Raw genomic sequence first — 20,829 nt, forward strand, 5'->3', positions numbered from 1 at the left:
GTTTTGAACAGCATTAAACTTATTACTTGAAGAATTAAATAATAAGATGCTCTGGAGAACTTTGCAAAGTTTGAATTTTTGATATTGGCTTTTTATTTTTACAAATAACCAGGAGATGTTACTGGATTTCTTAAATTTCTCACTAATTCCCAGAAGATTTTGTATCCTTCTTAGTAGCTTAATTGCAATTGTACAAACTCTTGGAAGAGAGACTTCATAGTTACTTTTCTTTTGATAGCAGAAATCATGCAGTCTTGATGTTCAGAATTGAGTTTACATTATGAACCCTAAAGCTACATCTCAAGATGAGAAAGATTTGGCAGAAAAGTTAATGGAAATTTCCATTAACTTCTGGGTAGAAGTCTTCCTAATGATACTGGTCAATCAATAATATAAAGAGTACATTCATTTTAGATGATTCAAAAAAAGTATGTCTTTATTCAGAAGATAAGTAAAAATAATATGTTATACTTCTATACATTAAATGTGTAATTGGCTTGTTATTAATTTTGATGATATTTCTTCAGAGTTATCAGGTTGAACCAGCATAATTCAGATAATAAATTAATATCTATATCTCAATGTGAAATTTATTATTTCAATTCTTCTGCCAAAGTTTTTTGCTACTTGTAAGACGGTTAAATTAAAGCAACATTTCATTAGTCTAAAAATTATAGATATAATTTTGGATAACAGAAAAATACAGTAAGGTGTACTATAGCTGCCCGCATACTGTCAACCATAAGATAGTAGCAATGTCTTCTTTTCTCTCGTAATAATCCCAAAGAAGTAAAACAAGGGGGTTGCTGAGTTTGGGGAGAGCTATTATCTGCTTACACGTATTCTGGTGGGATGCCTCCTAAGCCACTGATGTTTCAGTCCTGCTGGACTTTCACTAGTGGACTATGCATATTTGTATATTTAAAGGTAAACATGTAGCTTTCCCCTGTTCAGTCATGTCTGAGTCTAGAGGGTAGTACTCATTTCTTAGCCAAGTGTGCCAGCATTGTCCGAAGACATTTCCATGCCCACCATGACTATACGCCGGGGCACACACTGTTACCCACTGAAGTGGTACCTATTTATCTACTCACATCTACATGCTTTCATACTGCTAATTGGGCAGGAGTTGGCAATTAATGGGAGCTTACCCCTTCATGCAGCACTCAGGTTTTGAACTGGGCTGTCAGCTTTCCAAATGACAAGCTCAGGGTCTTTAACTTCTAAGCTATCACACACCCCATTTATTTATAGACACCCAGTTCTAATAGTAATTAATAACTTTTGTTGTTAAATGCATCTCCTACTCAACAAAGGATTGTACATCCTTGCTCAATATTATAAATATATTGTTATAGCCTAACAGTTTAGATACTACATTCTCTAAGGCCTAGAGTCGTCAAACCTTGAATCTTCAAGGTCAGAGTCGCTTGATGATGAGATGGTTGGCACATAAATTTAATAAATGTCAAGAGGTTCTTAGATCACTGTGTCATGAAAATAAAATAATATTCATCACATTCTAAAGCCAATCTGCAGTATGGTTGGCAAGGATCATCTGCTGATGGTCTTTATGCTGCCATCACTACTGTTCCTGGGGTCTCTTCTAATATTTGGCTAAGTATGTGGCAACTGTCATTGTAATTATCTAGAATGATGCTCCATTGCCTTGTTCCACCAAACCATGGAAACTTCCTAGTATTCACTGGAGAACTATTGCTGTTGTCATATTACTAAACCTATGTGAGTGTCTCCTCAGTGCATAGAAATATATAAGAGGAGAAATAGCCTGACAATATATGCAGCTACTCTTCCAAAAATGCTTGAAAGATTACAATTACTTACAATATGTTAACAAGTTGCTCCACTTTACGGATTTGATCTGTACCTGCAGGTCAGAAGACTCTTAGCTATTAGCTACCCCTTTCATTCCTCGCTCACTTTGTTATTGTTTTTGTTTGGATCTCTTTTGGCAAATACAGGATATAAGACTATGACTGGATTCATAAGTTGCTATAAGCCAACTGAGTGCTTTGCGCAAAATGCAAATGTGAACCCAGTCATTGTGGCTTGTAATTGAAATAATTTATTGCTTAACATACGTATGTGTCAGCTCAGCTACATTTTTCCAAGTTTGGCATTCCAGATGTAGAATTATAGTTCATATCTAACAGTTCCAGTAATTATGGAAGTTGTAGTCTAACAAGCCTTGGAACTAAAAAGTTGTCTAGGCTCAGGTGAACTGGATAATTCTTGTTTTTAAATTGAGTGATAACCTTGAAGTTTCCAAAATGGATACATTGAACCAAAGATTAAAAAGGACAGTTGTTCTCTTTTCTTACTAATTCTCATTCTACATGCTTTTCTCTCTCATAGTTATTGTAATATTGTTTGGGGATTATACCAGAGGTAAGAATGACTTTGATGTTGAACCAAAAGCTACATGAAATAGTGATCTTAAGATTGCAGGCTATTATTCTCTGGTCTAAGGAATAGAAAGAGACTAATAGGGGAGTGGTATCTCTGTGGAATAGCAACCAGAAAGAATATATAGGTAGGCTGGTCTGTAGTTTTTACTGCATCCTCTAAATGTTTATTATAGAATTTGCACAAATAGAAATGGACTCGATCATCTCAATCTCACATATTAAGTGAGGAAGATTGCCTTGATACAGCATTTACAGCCCATATTTGTGTAAAATCTGTATCTCTGCATTTATCAAGTATATGGAAATTGTGCCCTCTGTTTATTTGCTTGTAAGTTATTGGTCCTTCACTTATACAGCATTTTGTGAATTGTGTTTAAGCTATAATATATAATTTTATTCCATTTTTTGTTTTGCTTATGAATGCATCTTGCACAGTTCTCTGTGATTTCACAGAGTTGGATTTAGCATTGCTTTCAGTTTGATGTTGAAACAGATTAAGTTTGCTTATTAGGTAAGGTTAAAAAAAGAATAAAGTAAAATCTCAGGATAAATATCTGCTTGCTTTTTTAATTTATAAGGTTCCAGTAATACATATGACACTTAACAAAACAGCATAAACTAAAGGTAAAGGTAAAGGTTCCCCTGCACATGCGTGCTAGTCGTTTCCGACTCTAGGGGCCGGTGCTCATCTCCGTTTCAAAGCCAAAGAGCCAGCGCTTGTCCGAGGACGTCTCCGTGGTCATGTGGCCGGCATGACTAGACGCCAAAGGCGCACGGAACGCTGTTACCTTCTCACCGTAGTGGTCCCTATTTTTCTACTTGCATTTTTACGTGCTTTCAAACTGCTAGGTTGGCAGAAGCATAAACTAAAGCCAAGTCTAAATTTATTTAGCCAATTTGTTTTCTTTTACCTGCTACCCTATTTGTATTTTAGTCTATATTTGTATAATTCTTGTGTGGCCTTCTCCTTCCAACAGTATTGAGTACAATATGTTAAATATTAACATCTTCAGAGTTGGCCATACAGCAAACCTACACTGAAATGCTTACATTTGATTGTTTTACAAAGTGGTGACTAAAAGGTGTGCAACAGCCATGATAGAACAAATATCATATGCAAAAATGGCTCTAAACTATGCTGAGCATTTCAGATATTTAGTTGTGATTCATCAGAGACTAAGAGAGCAAATGGATAGAGAGATATGGAAGGCAGGTTCATATGTGAATTAATCCTGAGTTTTTCCATAGAAGGTGGCAATTCCAGCAGACTGACTTGAGCTGTGGTCATGTGGCAGTGGTAGAATTCAAGTATTTGAACAAGCAGTTTTTTGCGTGGACGCTGCTTCCAGAAGTCTGTTCTGGGCCTGGGCCTCTGAGGCCCAGAATGGACTTCTGGAAGTGGCATCCACGCACTTCCAGTGGGCCGTTCTGGGCCTTGCAAAAAAGGGCTAGAGCTTCAGCCAGTTTGCCGAAGTCAACAAAAAATTAACTACCAATTTGCCGAACCAGTGCGAACTGGCTGAATCCCACCATTAACATGTATACAAAGAAGATAGCTTCTTGAATGGTTGATCCATTTAATCTGTAGAATTGTGAATAGGACTGTAGCCTGAGAAAACATGATACATCATGTTATATGCACAAGGTTGGAATATCATGTTTAAAAGTCTGAAGAAACAGTGTTATATAGTCAAACAGCATTATGTATATTCTAATCATTTGGGATTACAATTTGAAAAAATCTCAAGAACTAAATACACTCAATTAGCTGACCAGAACACTGCAAAAGTGAGAGGGAAATAGAATGTATTGTTCAGAAAGAAGATAGTTCACCAGTTAAAATATTGAAGAAAATTGCAACATTTATTGCAGTTGTCAGAAATTACCTATTCATTTGAATAGGCAATAAATGTATTTTGGGTAGTCAGAAACTACATCCCTTCCAAAAATAAAAATTCCAAGGGTTACCCGATGTATAAAGGGGATGCGGTGGCTCAGTGGGTTAGGACTCTGAGCTTGTCGATCAGAAGGTCAGCAGTTTGGCGGGTCGAATCCTGAGTGCCGTGTAACAGAGTGAGCGCCTGTAACTCGTCCCAGCTTCTGCCAACCTAGCAGTTCGAAAGCACGTAAAAATGCAAGTAGAAAAATAGGGACCACTGTGGTGGGAAGGTAACAGCGTTCCGTGCACCTTTGGCGTCTAGTCATGCTGGCCACATGACCATGGAGACGTCCTCGGACAAACACTGGCTCTTCGGCTTTGAAACGGAGATGAGCACCGGCCCCTAGAGTCGGAAACGACTAGCACGCATGTGCGGGGGAACCTTTACCTTTTTACCCGATGTATATGGGCGAGTGAATTTGTTTTGTAAGGGAACTGATCTTTTGCTGTCTTACAGCTGTACATCTCTTCATTTTCCAAAAGAAACGACCATTTGAACATAAGAATGTTGATATTTCATAAACAAGTATCTGATGGTATATCTGTGTGAAGGGTTCAAGAAAAGTGATGTCAGAGATCTATAATGTCTTCTCCATTTTATTCCACTGATAACTAAAATTTGAAGTCATTTTGCATCTTTTATTCCTTTTGTTACATTGAAAAATGCAACAGTGTGATATAGCTTTAAACTTTAATGCTAGTCATTGTGTTAGGTGGGCTTTTTCATGTTGTCTCATATGTTCTGTTCTTTTCCTCTGCACTCATCTCAAAAAGCTAAACAGAATCAGATGTAGTCAATGTTGGAATGGAGAAACCAACATGAAATACTGTAGTGTATGCTGGACTTGGATGATGAAGACATCTGAAAAAAAAGGTCCTGGAAAAAGCCTCTTCCTCTTCCCATACTGTTGCCTAGAAAACTGTGTGTCGTGAAGCACAAAAAGGAGGCTTTATCGTTTTAGAGATTGGTTTATGACATCAAAATTCCTTCAGAGGATGCAGTTGTTCTATAGGTCACTTGAGCAACTTTGTACTTTTGAATTTAAAGATGAATATTTTTTGTTATGGATTAATGTTAAGTATTTTCACGGCAGAAGCCAAAGCCTACAATTTACTGGGCTGACGTAAGTAAGCTATCAAGATACAGGGGGCAATTCCAGTAGAGAACTGGATTAAAGTCAAACGAATCCAAACTCATCCTCAAGCACAGCAGAGATTCCTGAGCATTCGTCGTTCCTTTGAAAAACCTTCACTGCCGGTGTTCTTTGCTGACTGGATGGTTCCTGTCAGCAGACTGGAAACTCAGCCCTTGCAAACTGCGGGGTTTGGGGATGGGGAAAATACGCCTTCGTCGTAGTCTCGCCGTGAGGCCCGGGTTTTCCCCGACGAGGGAAGAATGAATGACACGTTGGCACGAGGGGGAAGATGCTAGCGCAGGTAGTCCTTTTGTGCAGGGAAAGAGCCAACGGGTTTAGGGAAGCCGAAGAGGGCCCTTTTGTTTGAGCTGTGCTACCGGCGCCCGTCTCCCCACCCTTCTCGGGCGTTTTCGCTTACAGCCCCTTAGCCCACTCCCGAGACCAATCCTCGGTTGCGCGCACAGCCCGGGAAGAAGATGCCAGCAGCCTCCCAGCAGCCCCTGTGTTTGACTCCCAAGCTGGCTCTGCACCCGTCCAGGCGGGGACGGGGAGGGAGGAGGAGGAGGAGGAGGAGGCGGGCCTTGGCTCTGATTAATTACCTTAGGCCAGGGGTCGGCAACCTCGGCTCTTTTATGACTCGTGGACTTCAACTCCCAGAATTCCTGAGCCAGCTGTGCTGGCTCAGGAATTCTGGGAGTTGAAGTCCACGAGTCATAAAAGAGCCGAGGTTGCCGACCCCTGCCTTAGGCATTCGGGGGGTGGAGCTTCTCTCAGCCATCTGGCTGAGAGATGGGAGGGAGCTGCGGAGAAGGCGGGCGGGGGAGAGACGGAGAGGAAGAGAAAAGAAAGGAAGAAACACGAGAGAAAGGAAGGCAAGAGACTCACGCTCCAGGGGAACTCCCCCTCCCTCCCTCTCTCGGTTGCCCCTCGGAGACGGGGCGAAGAGCAAAAGAGGCGAGCAGGTTTTGCCACAGCCCCACCTGGCGGAAGGGACTTTCCTCCCCTCTCCTCCACACCCTCCCGCTTTGGTTTATGGAGAAAAAGAAAATGGTCACTCAGGTAAGGCGGTGCGTGGCTCCTGCGCCGGTCCTCTTCCCGCGCAGTCCGGGGAATGAGACTCGGGCGTGTGTGTGCCTTGCTTTCTGCCGCCTCCTGCAGAAAGAAGAGCCGTGGCGAGAAGGCCACTCGGCCGCTCCTCAAGGGAAGGAGTGGACTTCGAGCGTCTTCCCTGAGCCGCAGAGGGGATCGCTGTAGTGTAGGTGGAGCGTGGATGCGCAGCCATCCCTTCTTGCTCTGCTCCGTAGATTCCTGTTTCCTGTGCTGTGCAGCTGCAGCTCAGGAAAGACCCTGCGGGGATTTGTCCACCTCTTTGTCTTCATGTGGAGGCAGGCAGGCGGGCGGAACTGCAGAGGTAGGAAAGGATAGCAGTTGCCTTGCCACCAAATAATATTGGCACGAGGGGTTTCCTTCTGCAACCCTTCCAGAGAATCCATTCGTTCCGATCCAACTGATCTCATGCCTGCATTTCATTTCCTTCCTAAATGAATCCTACTAGATTCTGGAGGATTGTAGTTAGTTATTCCTTCTGGCTGCCTCGGGTTTCCTTAGTGAAAGAGAAAAGGAGGTGGAATTTGATAATGTCATATCTGATGGTGGGTAGTGATGTGAGGAGATGGAATTTGGTAATGTCATATCTGATGGTGGGTAGTGATGTGAGGATCCTTGCAGATCCTCGTATTCTACTCAGGCTTCTCTTAGGCACCCTTCTGCAGACCACAGCCTGTGGATGGGCTTCCATGCAGATTTAGCTGAATCTGCATTTCAATTACTTTCTTGTTACGAAGATAATTCCCCCACCCCCATTTTTACAGGTGCCTTGCTTGTGCTTGAATGCCCATTGAGCACAGGCTCTTGGCAACTATACATAGACACATGAAAGCAGTTGCTTATCATTTTCCCAAGGAAGCAGAGAAGCAGCGCTTGGGCTGAATGCAAGAGATGATTTCTCAAGGAATAATAAGGAGCTTACTTATTTTTCCTGACTTTCTTTTCTAAGAATTGTTTAAATTCTTTATGTGTGGCTTTTATTTTATTTTTTTAAAAATATGGAAACCTCCTACTTGACATAGAGGTTGAGGGGAGTCAGTTAAATAGACAAGGTCAGGAAACAGCATCATTACAGCCAGGTAGCCTTTACTGTTAGTAGTTATATAATGGTCTGCAGTGCCATACATGGATAGATATCTCTTAGAGTAAGGAGATATTCTTAAGGGGGGAAATTATGAGGATTTTTTTGCCATTTAATTAAAATTTTAAAAGACCACTCTATCATTTGACATAATTTTTACAATGTTGCGTAAGTGTAATTTTTAGTGGTAAGAGGCATCATATACTTCTCTCTTAAGGGGCAAGATTAATGTCCTAGGAGATGATTCTTCTAAGTAGTGGCAGCAGTTTGACTTCCTTAGTCAGCAGACTTGCAGTGAATTCAGTGGCTCAGAGGCAGAGAGGTCTCTATCCATTAATCCAAATTGCAGATTTCCCTCCTCTGCTGATCACATTCATTATTTATATATTTCCTTTTTATCTTGGATGTGGATCTTGAGACTGCTGGGGCTTCTTTATGCCATCTAAAAGTGAAAGCTTTAAAATAATTTTGTATTTTTTTCCTCCTTTTAACATATCTTCTGTAATTATGAGCAACCTTTTTGTACACCGTCCCATTATATCATATATGGTATTGTCCAAAGTTGTTTTCCTATATATAAATTTAATAACATGGTATAAACTGATAGTTCATAGATGATCTAGCTAAGAAACGCCCACCACAAAAAGATGGCATATTTGAGGGAAAGTGAAAATACTTGTACTTCAGATGAAAAATGAAAAGGCTACTTGCTTATGAAAGGAAGGTTGGAAGACTGTATAGGTTATTGTATAGAGAATGAAAAAAGTTTTTGCATGACTTTTGAAAGGAGAGAGCTGATATTATTCAAAAAATGATTAACTGACTGTGACCTTCATGTGTGGTTTCTAATATATGTATTGAGTATGCATATCATTTTTATATTTGACATTTAATATAATATTTATATTACATATATGTAAGAATATTTTGAAATATCACATCAGTAAATTAGAATTTTGGTTGGGTAAGTTAATATGACTATAACGGATTCAAGAAGGAGGAAGTTCTAGTTTATCCTTAATATTCCTATTTCTCTGTGCTGGTCTTTGACATAATGTTTTACCAGAATACACTCATTTTTCTACTTTAGATTTGAGCATTCTGGTGAGAATTGCAAGTCATGTGTCAATAAGACTTTGTACTGGATTTATAAAAGGTGATTAGGACCAGCACCTTAATACCGTTAAGGTTTTCTTCTTTCAAAGAATGTATAAATGGGCAGAAAATATAATAACAGCAGTTGCATTGATCACTGACAGTGGAAGTCTGTTTTGGTTTCCAAAACCATTCTTGTAGAAATCTTTGGTAGCAAGGAAATATTACCATGTGTGCAATTAATAATACTATATGACAGTTGTTATTTATTTTTTTTTTTAATTTTAATTCCATTTATATCCCGCCCTTCTCCGAAGACTCAGGGCGGCTTACAAGCGTAGCAGTAGCCTTCATTCTATGTATATGCCTGCTTATTAGGGCTTTCATACACCCCCCCCAAGCGGCATTATTACAAAGTCAGCTTAATTGCCCCCAACAATCTGGGTCCTCATTTTACCTACCTCGGAAGGATGGAAGGCTGAGTCAACCTTGAGCCTGGTGGGATGCGAACCTGCACTAATTGCAGGCAGCTGGTGTTACTTAAGGAGGCATTAGCCCACTGCTCCACCAAGGCTATTATGAAGGGCATACTTATTGCTAACATCTTCAGTTAAGAACTAATTTATTTTGAAAGAGAACTATCATTATACGTTAAACAGACTTGTTTCCCCTCCTTCAGGGTGGAGGATTTTTTTCATTTTTATGGTATTCCTGGATTTACAGGTAGTCCTCAATTTAATGACCACAATTGGGATCAAAATTTCTGTTCTTAAGTAATGTAGTTGTTAATGAGTCACACCCTATTTCACACTTTCTTTTTGCCATGGTTGTTAAGTGAATTGCATGGTTGTTAAACAAATCTGGCTTCCCCCATTGACTTAGCTCAGGGGTAGGCAACCTCGGCTCTTTTATGACTCATGGACTTCAACTCCCAGAATTCCTGAGCCATAGATGGCTCAGGAATTCTGGGAGTTGAAGTCCATGAGTCATAAAAGAGGCGAGGTTGCCTAGCCCTGACTTAGCTAGTCAGGAGCCAGCTGGGGAGGTTGCAGATGACATTCATCACAGGGCCTCAGGAATGCTGCAGCCCTCATAAATAACTTGCCCGTTGCCAAGTGCCCTCATTCTGATCACATGACGGGGGATCCTGGCATAGTTGTAAGTATGGGGACTGGTCGTAAGCAGTTCAGTGCCATTGTAGCTTTGAACATTTGTAAATCGAGGACTACCTGCATCGATAATCAGATTTCCCATTCCTGGTTCCATTCAGTTTTTGTCCTCATACAAACGTGAACTGATTCAGAAGGAACAGAAAAGAATTAAGGATTTTACTCTAGGTAAAATGTACTTGCACTTTGTATTCTACTGTATTACCGCATGTCTGGCATACTATTTAAATATACATGACAATTCTTTATCAGTAAGCTATCACTCAACTAGATTTGGGCAGGGTGCCAAAATAGTATTTGGTTCCTGGAAATGTTTTGAACAAGAAATCCACATTTATAATTATTTATGAAACTTCCATTGTGCTAGACAAAACGTTGCTCTAATTTGATTATCTTGTGCTTAATTTGGTCAACGGGAGGGAAACTGAGTTTCTGTTGAGGGGGGGAGGAGAAGGGGAGAAGTTGGTATCACTTAAGGGAGTGTTCTTAATTTTTTTTTTTTGGCTATGCTGTGAAATTGCTACCTTCTGGAGGAGCAAAAAGCGCAAAATTCTCTTTCTTTTTTTTTTCTTGGACAGTGCAGTGCTTTGCTGGCGTTTTATTTAGGATCTGTTTCCAATCAGTGCTGAGACTGTGGGGGAAGGCACTGAGCTTTCACAGAACGGGGGAAAAAAAAGTGTGCTTCCCCTTTACGCTGTTCAGCAAGTCCATGTGGCAGTCCTGGAGTGTGTTCCTGTGCAGTGAATCACCCCTTCCATTGTCCGCTCCCCTTCTCTCCTTGCTTGGAGGAATGAAGCCCTTCCTTCACCTGGGCTGCGGTCTACTTACAGTTTGTACTTTTAGATAAGGGTGGGGAAATGTTTGCTGTAATCAAAAGCCAGAGGGGACTGTTCCTTTTGAAGATGTGCTCCTCCGAAGCTGCTATTCTTCTCTGGCTGGGGGGGTGGCGCTCCAGCCTTTCCTGGTAGGGTATAGGTCAGGGGTAGGCAACCTCGGCTCTTTTATGACTCGTGGACTTCAACTCCCAGAATTCCTGAGTCAGCTACGCTGACTCAGGAATTCTGGGAGTTGAAGTCCACGAGTCATAAAAGAGCCGAGGTTGCCTACCCCTGGTATAGGTAATAGTGTTGCAGGAGAGTGGGCTGTGATGGGTGGAGCAGCTGGCATTCCCTTTTGTGGAAATTCAGAATAATCTTGCAAGATTATTCATCTCCATTTTGTAAGTCCTCCCAAAGTGACTGGACTCCATTCTGTCAGCACAGCTTTCCCCTTTCCCCACCCCCTCTTCTCAAGGGCTCCAGCTAGTAGCATTTATATTGGCATCTGCTTGACTTGCTGAACTGTGCCCAGAACTCAGAGAGGTGTTGGCTTTATGAATTCAAGACTTGCTAGGGTAGGGTTGTTGTTTTTTTTAATTTAAAAAAAAATTCAGCAGCTGCCTCATATTTTCCAACAGCTTTTCTTCTATGCTAACCCATTCCTTGCCAGGCTCCTCCGCCATCTCATGACAAACAATCGTAGCCAGACATGGCAATCTCTGCCTGCTTCTTATGAAAACCCAAATGCAGGAGTTCCTTAAATGGAGATTTGATTTAAATCAGAGCAACATTCTGCTTGGCAGTGTTTGTTCTGACTCATTGGAGACTCTGTGTGCTGATCCCATCCCCCCATCTTCTCTGCTGCCCATATCTGTGTTCTGATCTTTCCCTGCTCACTCTACAGTAAAGACCAATCCAGATAAATATATATTTGTTACCCTTGTAATAGGATTAGTGCAGGGACAATGGGGGGAATTGCAAGGGGATTGTAAAAAATAAAATGCAACAGATTCTACAACATGAAATTATCTTCTTTGTTTATGCTCAAAAAAGTACACAGGGAAAACTGACATGCCTCCTCCGCTTACCATATGTTGCAGGATCACCTCTGTGCCGCCCCCCCCCTGCCCCCAGCAACACATTATTACTTTTTGGTTACTTTTTTTTCTTTCAGAGACTAACCACCAACAATATCAGGGATTTCACCAGTTTATAAGTTTCTTGTTTATGGTTGTCACCTGCACATAACAAGACCTTTCTTGATGTGTTTCTCATTTCTCTCATTTCCTCTTTTGATTCAAGCTTCTCTGATTATGTATTCTTCTCTTTGTTGTTGTCAGATAATTCAGTTGTTTGAATTGACCTTCAGGTGTCTTTGCCAATACAGCAATGGGGCTTTTCATAAAAGTTAATTGTTGTTGTTTTTTTGGCAAGGATTGTTTTGATCCATTTGTTGGTAAGTGTGTGGTGTAGGATGATATTGGCACTCTCTTTCTGTGTCGCAATAGTTCATCTTGACTATCACATTACTGTGACCTGTTAGAAATATTAGGTCTGGTAGTCTAGGTTTCAGTATAGGTGGCAAGTTATTAAATGAAATTCAGCTAATTAATTGATCCAAGAGGTAGACATTAAGGCCACTAGAAAGAACTATACTTCTGAAAAGAACTGGGATCCTTGGAATATTATTATACTGTGGTGTGTGGTCCTCCAGAGTGTTTGTTATGATGATATTCTTTAATCCTAGGAAAATTATGATGATTATGATTATGATGTTGGAAGGGACCTTGGAGGTCATCTAGTCCAACCCCTTGCTCAGACAGAAAACACCATACCATTTCAGGCAAATGACTGTCCAGTCTCTTCTTAAGAACTTCCAGTGTTGGAGCATATATTAAATAATATTAAAGCTTTCTAAGCTTGGTTTTAAAAAAATCTATGTATGGCTGGCTAGTAAAAATGCCAGGGATCCTTATTGGGTAAATTGCAATAAATTTGGCGAAATAGCTTCAGGTGTTTCACTACCTTTTGTACTAGAGCTTCTTTTAATGAAAGTAAAGGGTACAGAAAGTGCCATTTGCTGAAATTCATGATCCAAGGTGTATAATTTCATATATTTCTTGTTGATATTAGATTACTTTATAGATAGAGCCTAGGGTTGAAATAAGGGGCACTTTTATCTCTCTTACTAGGAATGTAAGTTGTGATTGCTAGATTAAAAATGTAAAGTACGGTATTGGTTCAATATTATTTGAAGAAGGGTTCCTACATGATTTATTAATTTAATTGATTATTGGCTATTAACTGATATGGAAACATTGAGGGCCACCTGTAGAACATATTCTGCCTGTGCTGATAAAGCATGATTTCTATATGATGGCTAAAGTTCCTGAGAATTAATACCTGTGTCTTCTAATTAGGAAGTCTGTTTTGTTTTTGAGAATAGCAATTTGAAGACTTGGTATCTCTCAGGGCATTTCTGACTAATTGGAAGCTAGCCTATATAACCAATTGCTTTTGGTTCTCTTTCCAACTTTTGTTTGATTATCCATGGGCTGGTTTTATAAATATAAAAAAATATATGCTGTATTTTTTACCTCAATATAGTATACAAAGTAGGTAAATGTAGGCTATTATAGTCTCACTCTCAACCATAGAAAATCCTGTCTCTTTCCAGGCTATTGAGATGTTATCATATAAATGCATTGACATTGTCATAATCTTTGTATCTGCATCTTTGAAACATGCTTTTTAATGAATGCCATGTTTCTTAATATGTTAAATATATATTGCGATGTTGAATGGAATGAAAGTAAAATCAGAAAGATATATACTGTATTGTTCTCCAATATATCAATAATCCTTCAAAATACTTTTTAAGGCGAAGTCCATTTTGAACAATTAGAGGCAAACATTTTCCCCCTTCTCAGTGTTAACCTGTATCTAAGGCATACTTCATTTTGTTTAGCTAAGCCATGCAAACACAATTCTTGATGATAGGAGTGGCAAATGGGGAACAGGGTTATTAACCCTTTATGGTGAGTGGCCTGAGTTGTCATTATATGGACTGTGAGAAAAGGAGTATCTAACTCTTCCTTGCTTATTTTGTGATGTTTTCTCCTCCACCCCTTCCCCCCAGGGACTTTTCCTTAGGGACTTTTATTACACCATCTCTCCTCCAATTGAAGTTGCTAGTGTCATGTTTGCAGCTAAATCTCTTATTACTGATTATTTTAGTTTTGATTTGGGTAGCTTATTCTGTCAGTTTCAGAATATAAATTGCCCTAGACTAATTTGGATTAATAATTCTTCATTTTGTACAATGTTCCATTATATGGTAATTCTCTGCAGCATAAGAAAGTATTGTGTTAGACTGTACACAAAATTATACTATGAAATACATGCAGAAACTGTTCAGCTGTTTTGGGTTTCTCTTCCCATTCTATGCATAGATTGAATGCATTTTATTTTAATAACAAAGTTAATTAACTTTTATTAATTGAGTATATTAGGCTTTAGAGTTCTTTCAAGGACTTCTGACAAACCAGGTTAAAAATCAATTATATCTAAAGAAAATACTTAAGTGCCCAAGAAGGAATCAATAATCTATCGGAGTGTGATTGTTTCTTGTTTCAGAGGAACCATAAAACACAGATGTAAAGCTAATACATTATGCCTTGCTCCAGTTAGTATTGGAGCAAACAGTTTAGAAATTGACTATTAAAATATTTTGATTAATCAAAAAGGTGTTCTATTACTTAAAAGTACATGTTTGCCAGTTTTAATAAATTATTAAAAAGTGTAGTTAATAAGCATTGCATTATTTTTGAGGCTGTACTTTTAAGATGTCTGTTGTGTAATTGTTTCATTTAAAATATGCTTTTTTTCTTAGAGTTAATATTATAATACTAATCAACCAGAATTTATTTTAGTTCTGATTTGGGGAAGCTTGTTCTATCAATGGCAGCCAAAGTTATTTTGTTAGGCAAACATACATACATATCCTGCCTTTATTATTTTTATAAATAATGCAAGGCAACATACATATCTAATACTCCTCCCTCCATTTTCCTTGCAACAACCTTATGAGGTGAGCTGGCCTGAGAGTGTGACTGGTATAAAGTCACCCAACCAACTTTCATGCCTAAGGCAGGACTAGAATTTATAATTTCCTGATTTCTAGCCTGTTACCTTAACCACTAGATCAAACTTTTGCTAGTTAAATTGTGATAATGCTAAAATTGATTAAACTTGTATGCGGCCCATCTTCCAATAACTCTGGATGGCTCACAACAATCAAATAAAAAAAATAGAATCAAATAAAATATGGTAAGCACAAAGGGCCAGATTGAATGAATCAAGGGATCTAACTCTCCCTCTCCAAAGGCCAGGGTGAAGAGACCTTCACTGCTGTTCTGAAGAACAACAGAGCGGGGTCCATCTGAATCTTGGGAGGAACCTCATTCCAAACAGCAGGCAGTACTACAGAAAAGTCATGGTTCTGGGCTCCTAATAGATGACATTGTTTAAGGAAGACACCAACCAGCAGACACTATGGGAAACAGTCCTTCAGGTACCTAGGCCCCGTGCCATGAAGAGCTTTATAGGTAACAACTGAATCAGACTCAAAAGCAAAGTGGCAATCACTGCTTCTCCTGTTAAATGGGCATTATACTGAGGTATGCCCTTCACTACTTGCCCTGCTGCATTCTGGATCAGTTGAAGCTTCATGGGCTTCAAGGACAGCCCCGTGTAAAGCATGTTGCAATAGTCATGCTGTGAGGTAATGAGGACATGAATGTTTATCTGAAGGGCCCCTCGTCTGTGAAAGGGTGCAACTGGTATACAGGTAGTCCTTGATTTACAACTATTTGTTTAGCGACCGTTCAAAGTTACAATGGCACTGGAAAAAGTAAAGGTACAGAAAGGCTATAAAGAATCTACTCTAGGCTTTTGTGGTTGTTCAGCTCCTTCAAAGGTCTTTTGACCCCCAAATTCTAACTTTTTCTGTCTTCCACAGCATTATGTGCTGTGAAATGTGCCCCCACGCCCCTTTGGTCACTTTGTTCTGGATATTTTGTCCATCTAGGTGTTTCTGTCTTCTCCAGCTTTTTTGAGGCAGAGCTAGGATGGAATGCTTTTTTAGTAATATCTTACTGTCCATAGAGAGCAGTGCTTTTCAGCTTCGGCAACTTTAAGATTGTTTGGACTGGACTTCAACTCCTAGATTTCCTCCAGCCAGCCTCTTTTAGTTAGCCTCAACTCGTGGTGATTTCATGAATGTGTCTGGATAGTTTTCATGTCAGCAATATTCAAGGAACATAGGGATCACGTGTTTCTCCAAGTTTAGGATATTCAGCTAGTCTTATTTCTTCTGCACCTGATGTGAGAAGAAAGCCAGCTCATGATACTGTATTCCCTCCCCCATTTGAAATCCAGGGAGTGAATTATTCATCTGAGTTGGGCCCTTTGATTTGTAAATGCTTGCAGTCATTACATGGATATAAAATTACATATTATGCCCCTTTCATCCTTATTTATTACTTAGGATTTATATGCATGGAGTAAAATTATATATAATTCTACAAAAGGAAAACACAGTGTTACTATTCTGAGCTATAGGGAGTGACAAACAACACAAGGAAATCAAATGGTTTGTAGTGAACATGTAGTTAACCTTGTTTTATCTTTCTCTGATATTTGAAATATGTTAGATTTTTAGGAGATTAAAAAATTATTGCATGTTAGCGATAGTAATATAAATAAATTTATTGAATTTGACATTAAATTTTATGTGATAGTATTTTTGGTTCAGGTTGGGCATCTAATATTTTCCAGCTCTGTTTCAAATTCAAAAGTGACTTTAAGATACTATGTGTAGAATTGAGTAAATACTCTTTTTGTGTTTGCATTCTCCACCCCCACATTCTTCCCTTCCCCCACATACATGCATATACACATTGTGTGTTCTCTAAAGTTCCTTGGATGTCAATTCCTTTGTTTTCCTTGTAGATTGTTTTTTTAATGTTTCAGGTTTTCATTTCAGTTATGTAGTTGAATGGGAAACCCTATTAGTTTGAAATATTTTTTTAGGGTTTCTGATTTGTTTTTTAACTCAAGTCAAATATGGTTCTGCAATTTCTATGAAAATTAAATTGAAGGGTGACATGTAAAGTTTTAAAAGACAAATTGTAGTTGCTACTTGTACCTTGAAGTGAATCTGCAATCCATATACCAGCAAGAGCTTTTGGTTATCTTAAATTCCTTTTAAATTTAATTTGAAAATGATCTAAAGCAGGGCTTTTCAACCTTTTCAGAGATTGTACCACTTTTAGGATATGGCAAAATTCGAGTACCACCAGTTGCCTAGCAGGTGGGCGTGGCCTGCTAGACGCCACTCACTGGACACAGCTGACTCGAGATAGCTGGGTCAGAATGGAACAAGTTGCACTGGCTAACTCGATGTGGGGACAGCTTGCTGCCCCACAAACCCCTTGCCTTCCCAAACTGCTAGCAGCCAAGCGCATGCACACGGGCGCGCACGCACGCACACACACACACACACACTTCGTATTCCAGGTTTGTGGACTTTTATCCACAGAGGAAGGAGAGGGCCTTCTCCCCAAGCCCAGGCATGATTGACAATTTGCTAGCTCAGATGTGGATGCATGTCTCCAAGCTTGGAATGTTTGTTTGTTTGTTTGTTTGTTTGTGTGTGTTTGTGTGTGTATAGCACACTAAAGAGATGTTCTTTTCCCAATCCCAGACATCATTGGTGTTTTCCTGTCCGGTGACCCCCATCACCACCGGCAAAGCAGGAGGTGGTGGATGTTTGTAGGAAGCATTTTCCTCCGAGTCCAACTTCTTTCTTGACAGATGTCTGGAGAGCAAGAGGAGGTGGCAGGGGAGCAGTGCTCCCAGGTCCTGCACAAGGACCCAATCGTGCATGGTAAGGATGCTGGCTTGTTGGGGCAGCCTTCCCTTACACAGCTCCCCTGCCACCCCCTCCTCCTCTCCAGAGATCTGCAGGGGAGAGAGAGATCTGGAGGGCAAGGTGCAGCCTCCATATTGGCCACTTCTATCTCTCCAAGGCCTCCTTGATACATTATATATAAATTAAAACACAGCCAAAAAGAAAACATAGTTAAATCACTAGTTACAGCTCTTCACATATTTTCTGGAAAAACCACCTTTATTGATGTTAGGAAGGAAGAGCAAACCTTATTAAGGGACTCTTAACAGGAAGGGAATTGAAGACCCCAAAAGGTCTTGTTCTTTCTAATCTGCCTTCCCTTTAGTTCTCATTATTTTATTATTATGTATTTAAGAAGAAGATCAAAGGCCTCCATAGCTCAAGATACTCAGTTTAAAATCAGAACCTAGAAAAATTTAGTTAATCCACAATACTGCCCTATAAAGAAAGAAGATAATCTTTGGGCCCTGAGAGCATGTAGGTGTTCAGTCGGAATATTAATGGCACACCTGTCAGTAACTGGAAGTGCATAAGTCCATGTACTTCCCTTCCCTGTCTCACAACTCAATCCATACATCCTTCAATTTTCAGACACATCTTTTTCTCATACGTTCCTTAAAACCCCCACAAAGTATACTGTAATTAGCAGGAAAAATAAATCTAGCACTCCCGAATTCTTTCCCCAAGGGGGAAAGGAAAGTTCACAGCCTGCAGGTTGCTAGCAAAGTCGTCAAAGAATGTAGATATTGCTGCTAAAGGCAAAAATAAATAACAAATCAATTTTGCCGTTTTCTCCTGTTACTATATCCTCTTACCTCCAGAATGTGGCCTGGGATTGCACAAGGGGCTAGGCTAAAATCCAGTTGAGTAGTTTGCAGCCAGGTGTTCAGTACAGACCTTGCCAATGTGATTTTAACAGCTCAGGAAGATAGGAAAACCCGAGGAAAACTTTGCAATCAATAAACCATAGTGGACTCCACTTGTTTTGTCCTATTTTGATTCTTCTCCCCAGCAGCAGCCCATCAATTTCAGAACTGCATGGCCACAAAGATAGAGGCCTTCAGCCTCCCAATCCCTGCTTAGAGAGGGATTTGCATTTCGGTCAGGGTCAGGCCATATGCCCCCAATCAGAGGAAAAACCTGAATCCAGTGGGCCAGAAGGCAGCCCAGCCACCGTGCCCCTCCATTTCCTTCTCATCCCCTGGGCACAGACTCAGTCGCTACTCCTCGCCATAGCTAGCGCAGGATTTGCAAGTACCTCTGTCCTGCAAAGCAGTGCTCCCGCCCACCGCCATGCTAGCAGCCCTGACTAAAGTTCACATGCTCCAGGCTTGCCCTGCTAAGGAAGGGGGCGGCAGCCAAGGCTACATCAGATCTGCAGCTTGTCAGCGACATTCAAAGGCTGCCCAACTTTACTCCGGGATTTCGGGGTTGGAAAGCAGAGGGGCAGCTCTGCATTTGCAGGCCTGGCAGCCCCTGCTGGAAAGCCTGCCTCCTTCGGAGCCATCCTGATTCCGATGGGCCTGTCAACATAGATCCGCCAGCTTTGTCCTGCAAAGCACAGCTTACCCGGTCCTTCCACCAGCCTCCATGCCGGCAGGCCCATCGCAATCAGAATGACTCTGAAGGAGGTAGCTGGGAGCAGAAGGGTTTTTAGCAGGTGCCGCCAGGCCTTTGATTGTGGGCTTGGGTGGGCCGGCCCCTTGCTGTCTCCAGGGAGGCATCAGGCCAAATATAAACATCCCGCAGGCATGTTTATCCCCTCCTCCTCTTCTTGTCTTCAGTGTAACTGCAACTGATTCCTTTCCCCAGGCTGCGCGCAGCTTCCAGAAGCGTCAGTCAGCTGGAGCCTGGTGTGGATCCTGGGTGCTCAGCAGAGTCCCAGCAACACCACGGCTCCAGCTGGCTATCCCAAAGGCCTATGCTGCCTTGCCGCTGCTTCAGCTCATCCCCATGCTACTCTTTTACACTTTTTTACACTTTTTTTTTACAGGTGCTTTTCAACTTATTGTAAGCATGCCAGGTGCCAACATACCACCAGTGGTACGTGTACGTGTACCACTGGTTGAAAAGCTCTGATCTAAAGAATAAGGAACATGGAATCTGTTTTTTCTTTTTAAAATATTGTTGATATTTTTATTTAAGTGTTGTATCTTGCTCTCAAGTAATTCAAAGGAGATTTTCCTATCGTCTTTTGACCACTTGGATATGTTTTATATTTTGTTATTTCAGAGGGGAAAGTCAGTGTAAATTATAGTTTTCAAGACAGAAAAACCATGTTCAATTCTCACTGGTCTCTAAGGCTTTTTGAATAGCTGTAACTGCATTACTAACTCTCAAGATGCAACTATGAAAAGGAGAACTTACAATAAGGGACCATTATAGGACTATATAGGCCAATAAATTTTATAAATAAAAAATTAAATAAATAAATGGTAGGTAGGTAGGTAAGTAGGTCTGGGCAAAATCTGTTGAGTTAAAGAAATAGTATTTTAAACTCTCTGTATGATTGTACATGAATAATAGCCACTATTGTGGAAACCGCATAGGTAATTTATGAAGATAAGAAGAATTTGATGTCAAATTGCTGTTCTTACTTGCATCTCATATGAATGTGGCAACTAGCTTTACCATGGCACAGATTGTGAAGGTAAAACATTGCTCAGAGGTTTTCTTGGGAAGAAGAATCATAAAAACAATATGTTTTTAGCTATTTGCTTCAGTCTCACATCTCGTGTTTTGTTTTTCTCCGATCCCTATAAGTATAATATAAATAAAGCCTAAATGAGAGTTGGCTTCTTCTACAAACTTCGGCACTATCCAAGACTTAGTCACTTTTCTGTTTTACTTTGTTGTTCTTTGATTTTGTTTTTATACATACCGTTCATAAACACACACAGAGACAGATACACAGAAACATATAGACTGTCAGAATCCATTTATATTTCATTTCTAACTGTCTTTGCTGTGCAAACCCAAATCTCACCTCCCTTTGGATTCTGTCATTCCCAAGGACTTTATTGCTTCCACTTCCTTTCCTTAGATGTAACTTTTTATTTATCTAACCTGCCTGTTGCCCATC

The 20,829-nt window shown here is 40.2% G+C and overlaps 1 protein-coding gene across 7 annotated transcripts in view; it reads left to right on the forward strand.

The window, feature by feature from the left end:
• The window catches only part of RBFOX2 (RNA binding fox-1 homolog 2), a 190,358-nt gene that overhangs the window by 90,513 nt on the left and 79,016 nt on the right, over nt 1-20,829 (forward strand). The window contains exon 1 of one of the 7 annotated variants that reach the window (XM_083365260.1): nt 6,297-6,563. The exons of the other annotated variants lie outside the window; for them this stretch is intronic. Within the exon in view, the coding sequence (XP_083221386.1) occupies nt 6,537-6,563 (27 nt within the window). The 5' untranslated portion in view covers nt 6,297-6,536. Of the gene's footprint in view, nt 1-6,296; nt 6,564-20,829 lie in introns of those variants that run through there. 7 annotated transcript variants of the gene reach the window in all.

Source organism: Vipera ursinii (assembly GCF_947247035.1).
Source record: "Vipera ursinii genome assembly, chromosome: 6".
NCBI lineage: Eukaryota > Metazoa > Chordata > Lepidosauria > Squamata > Viperidae > Vipera > Vipera ursinii.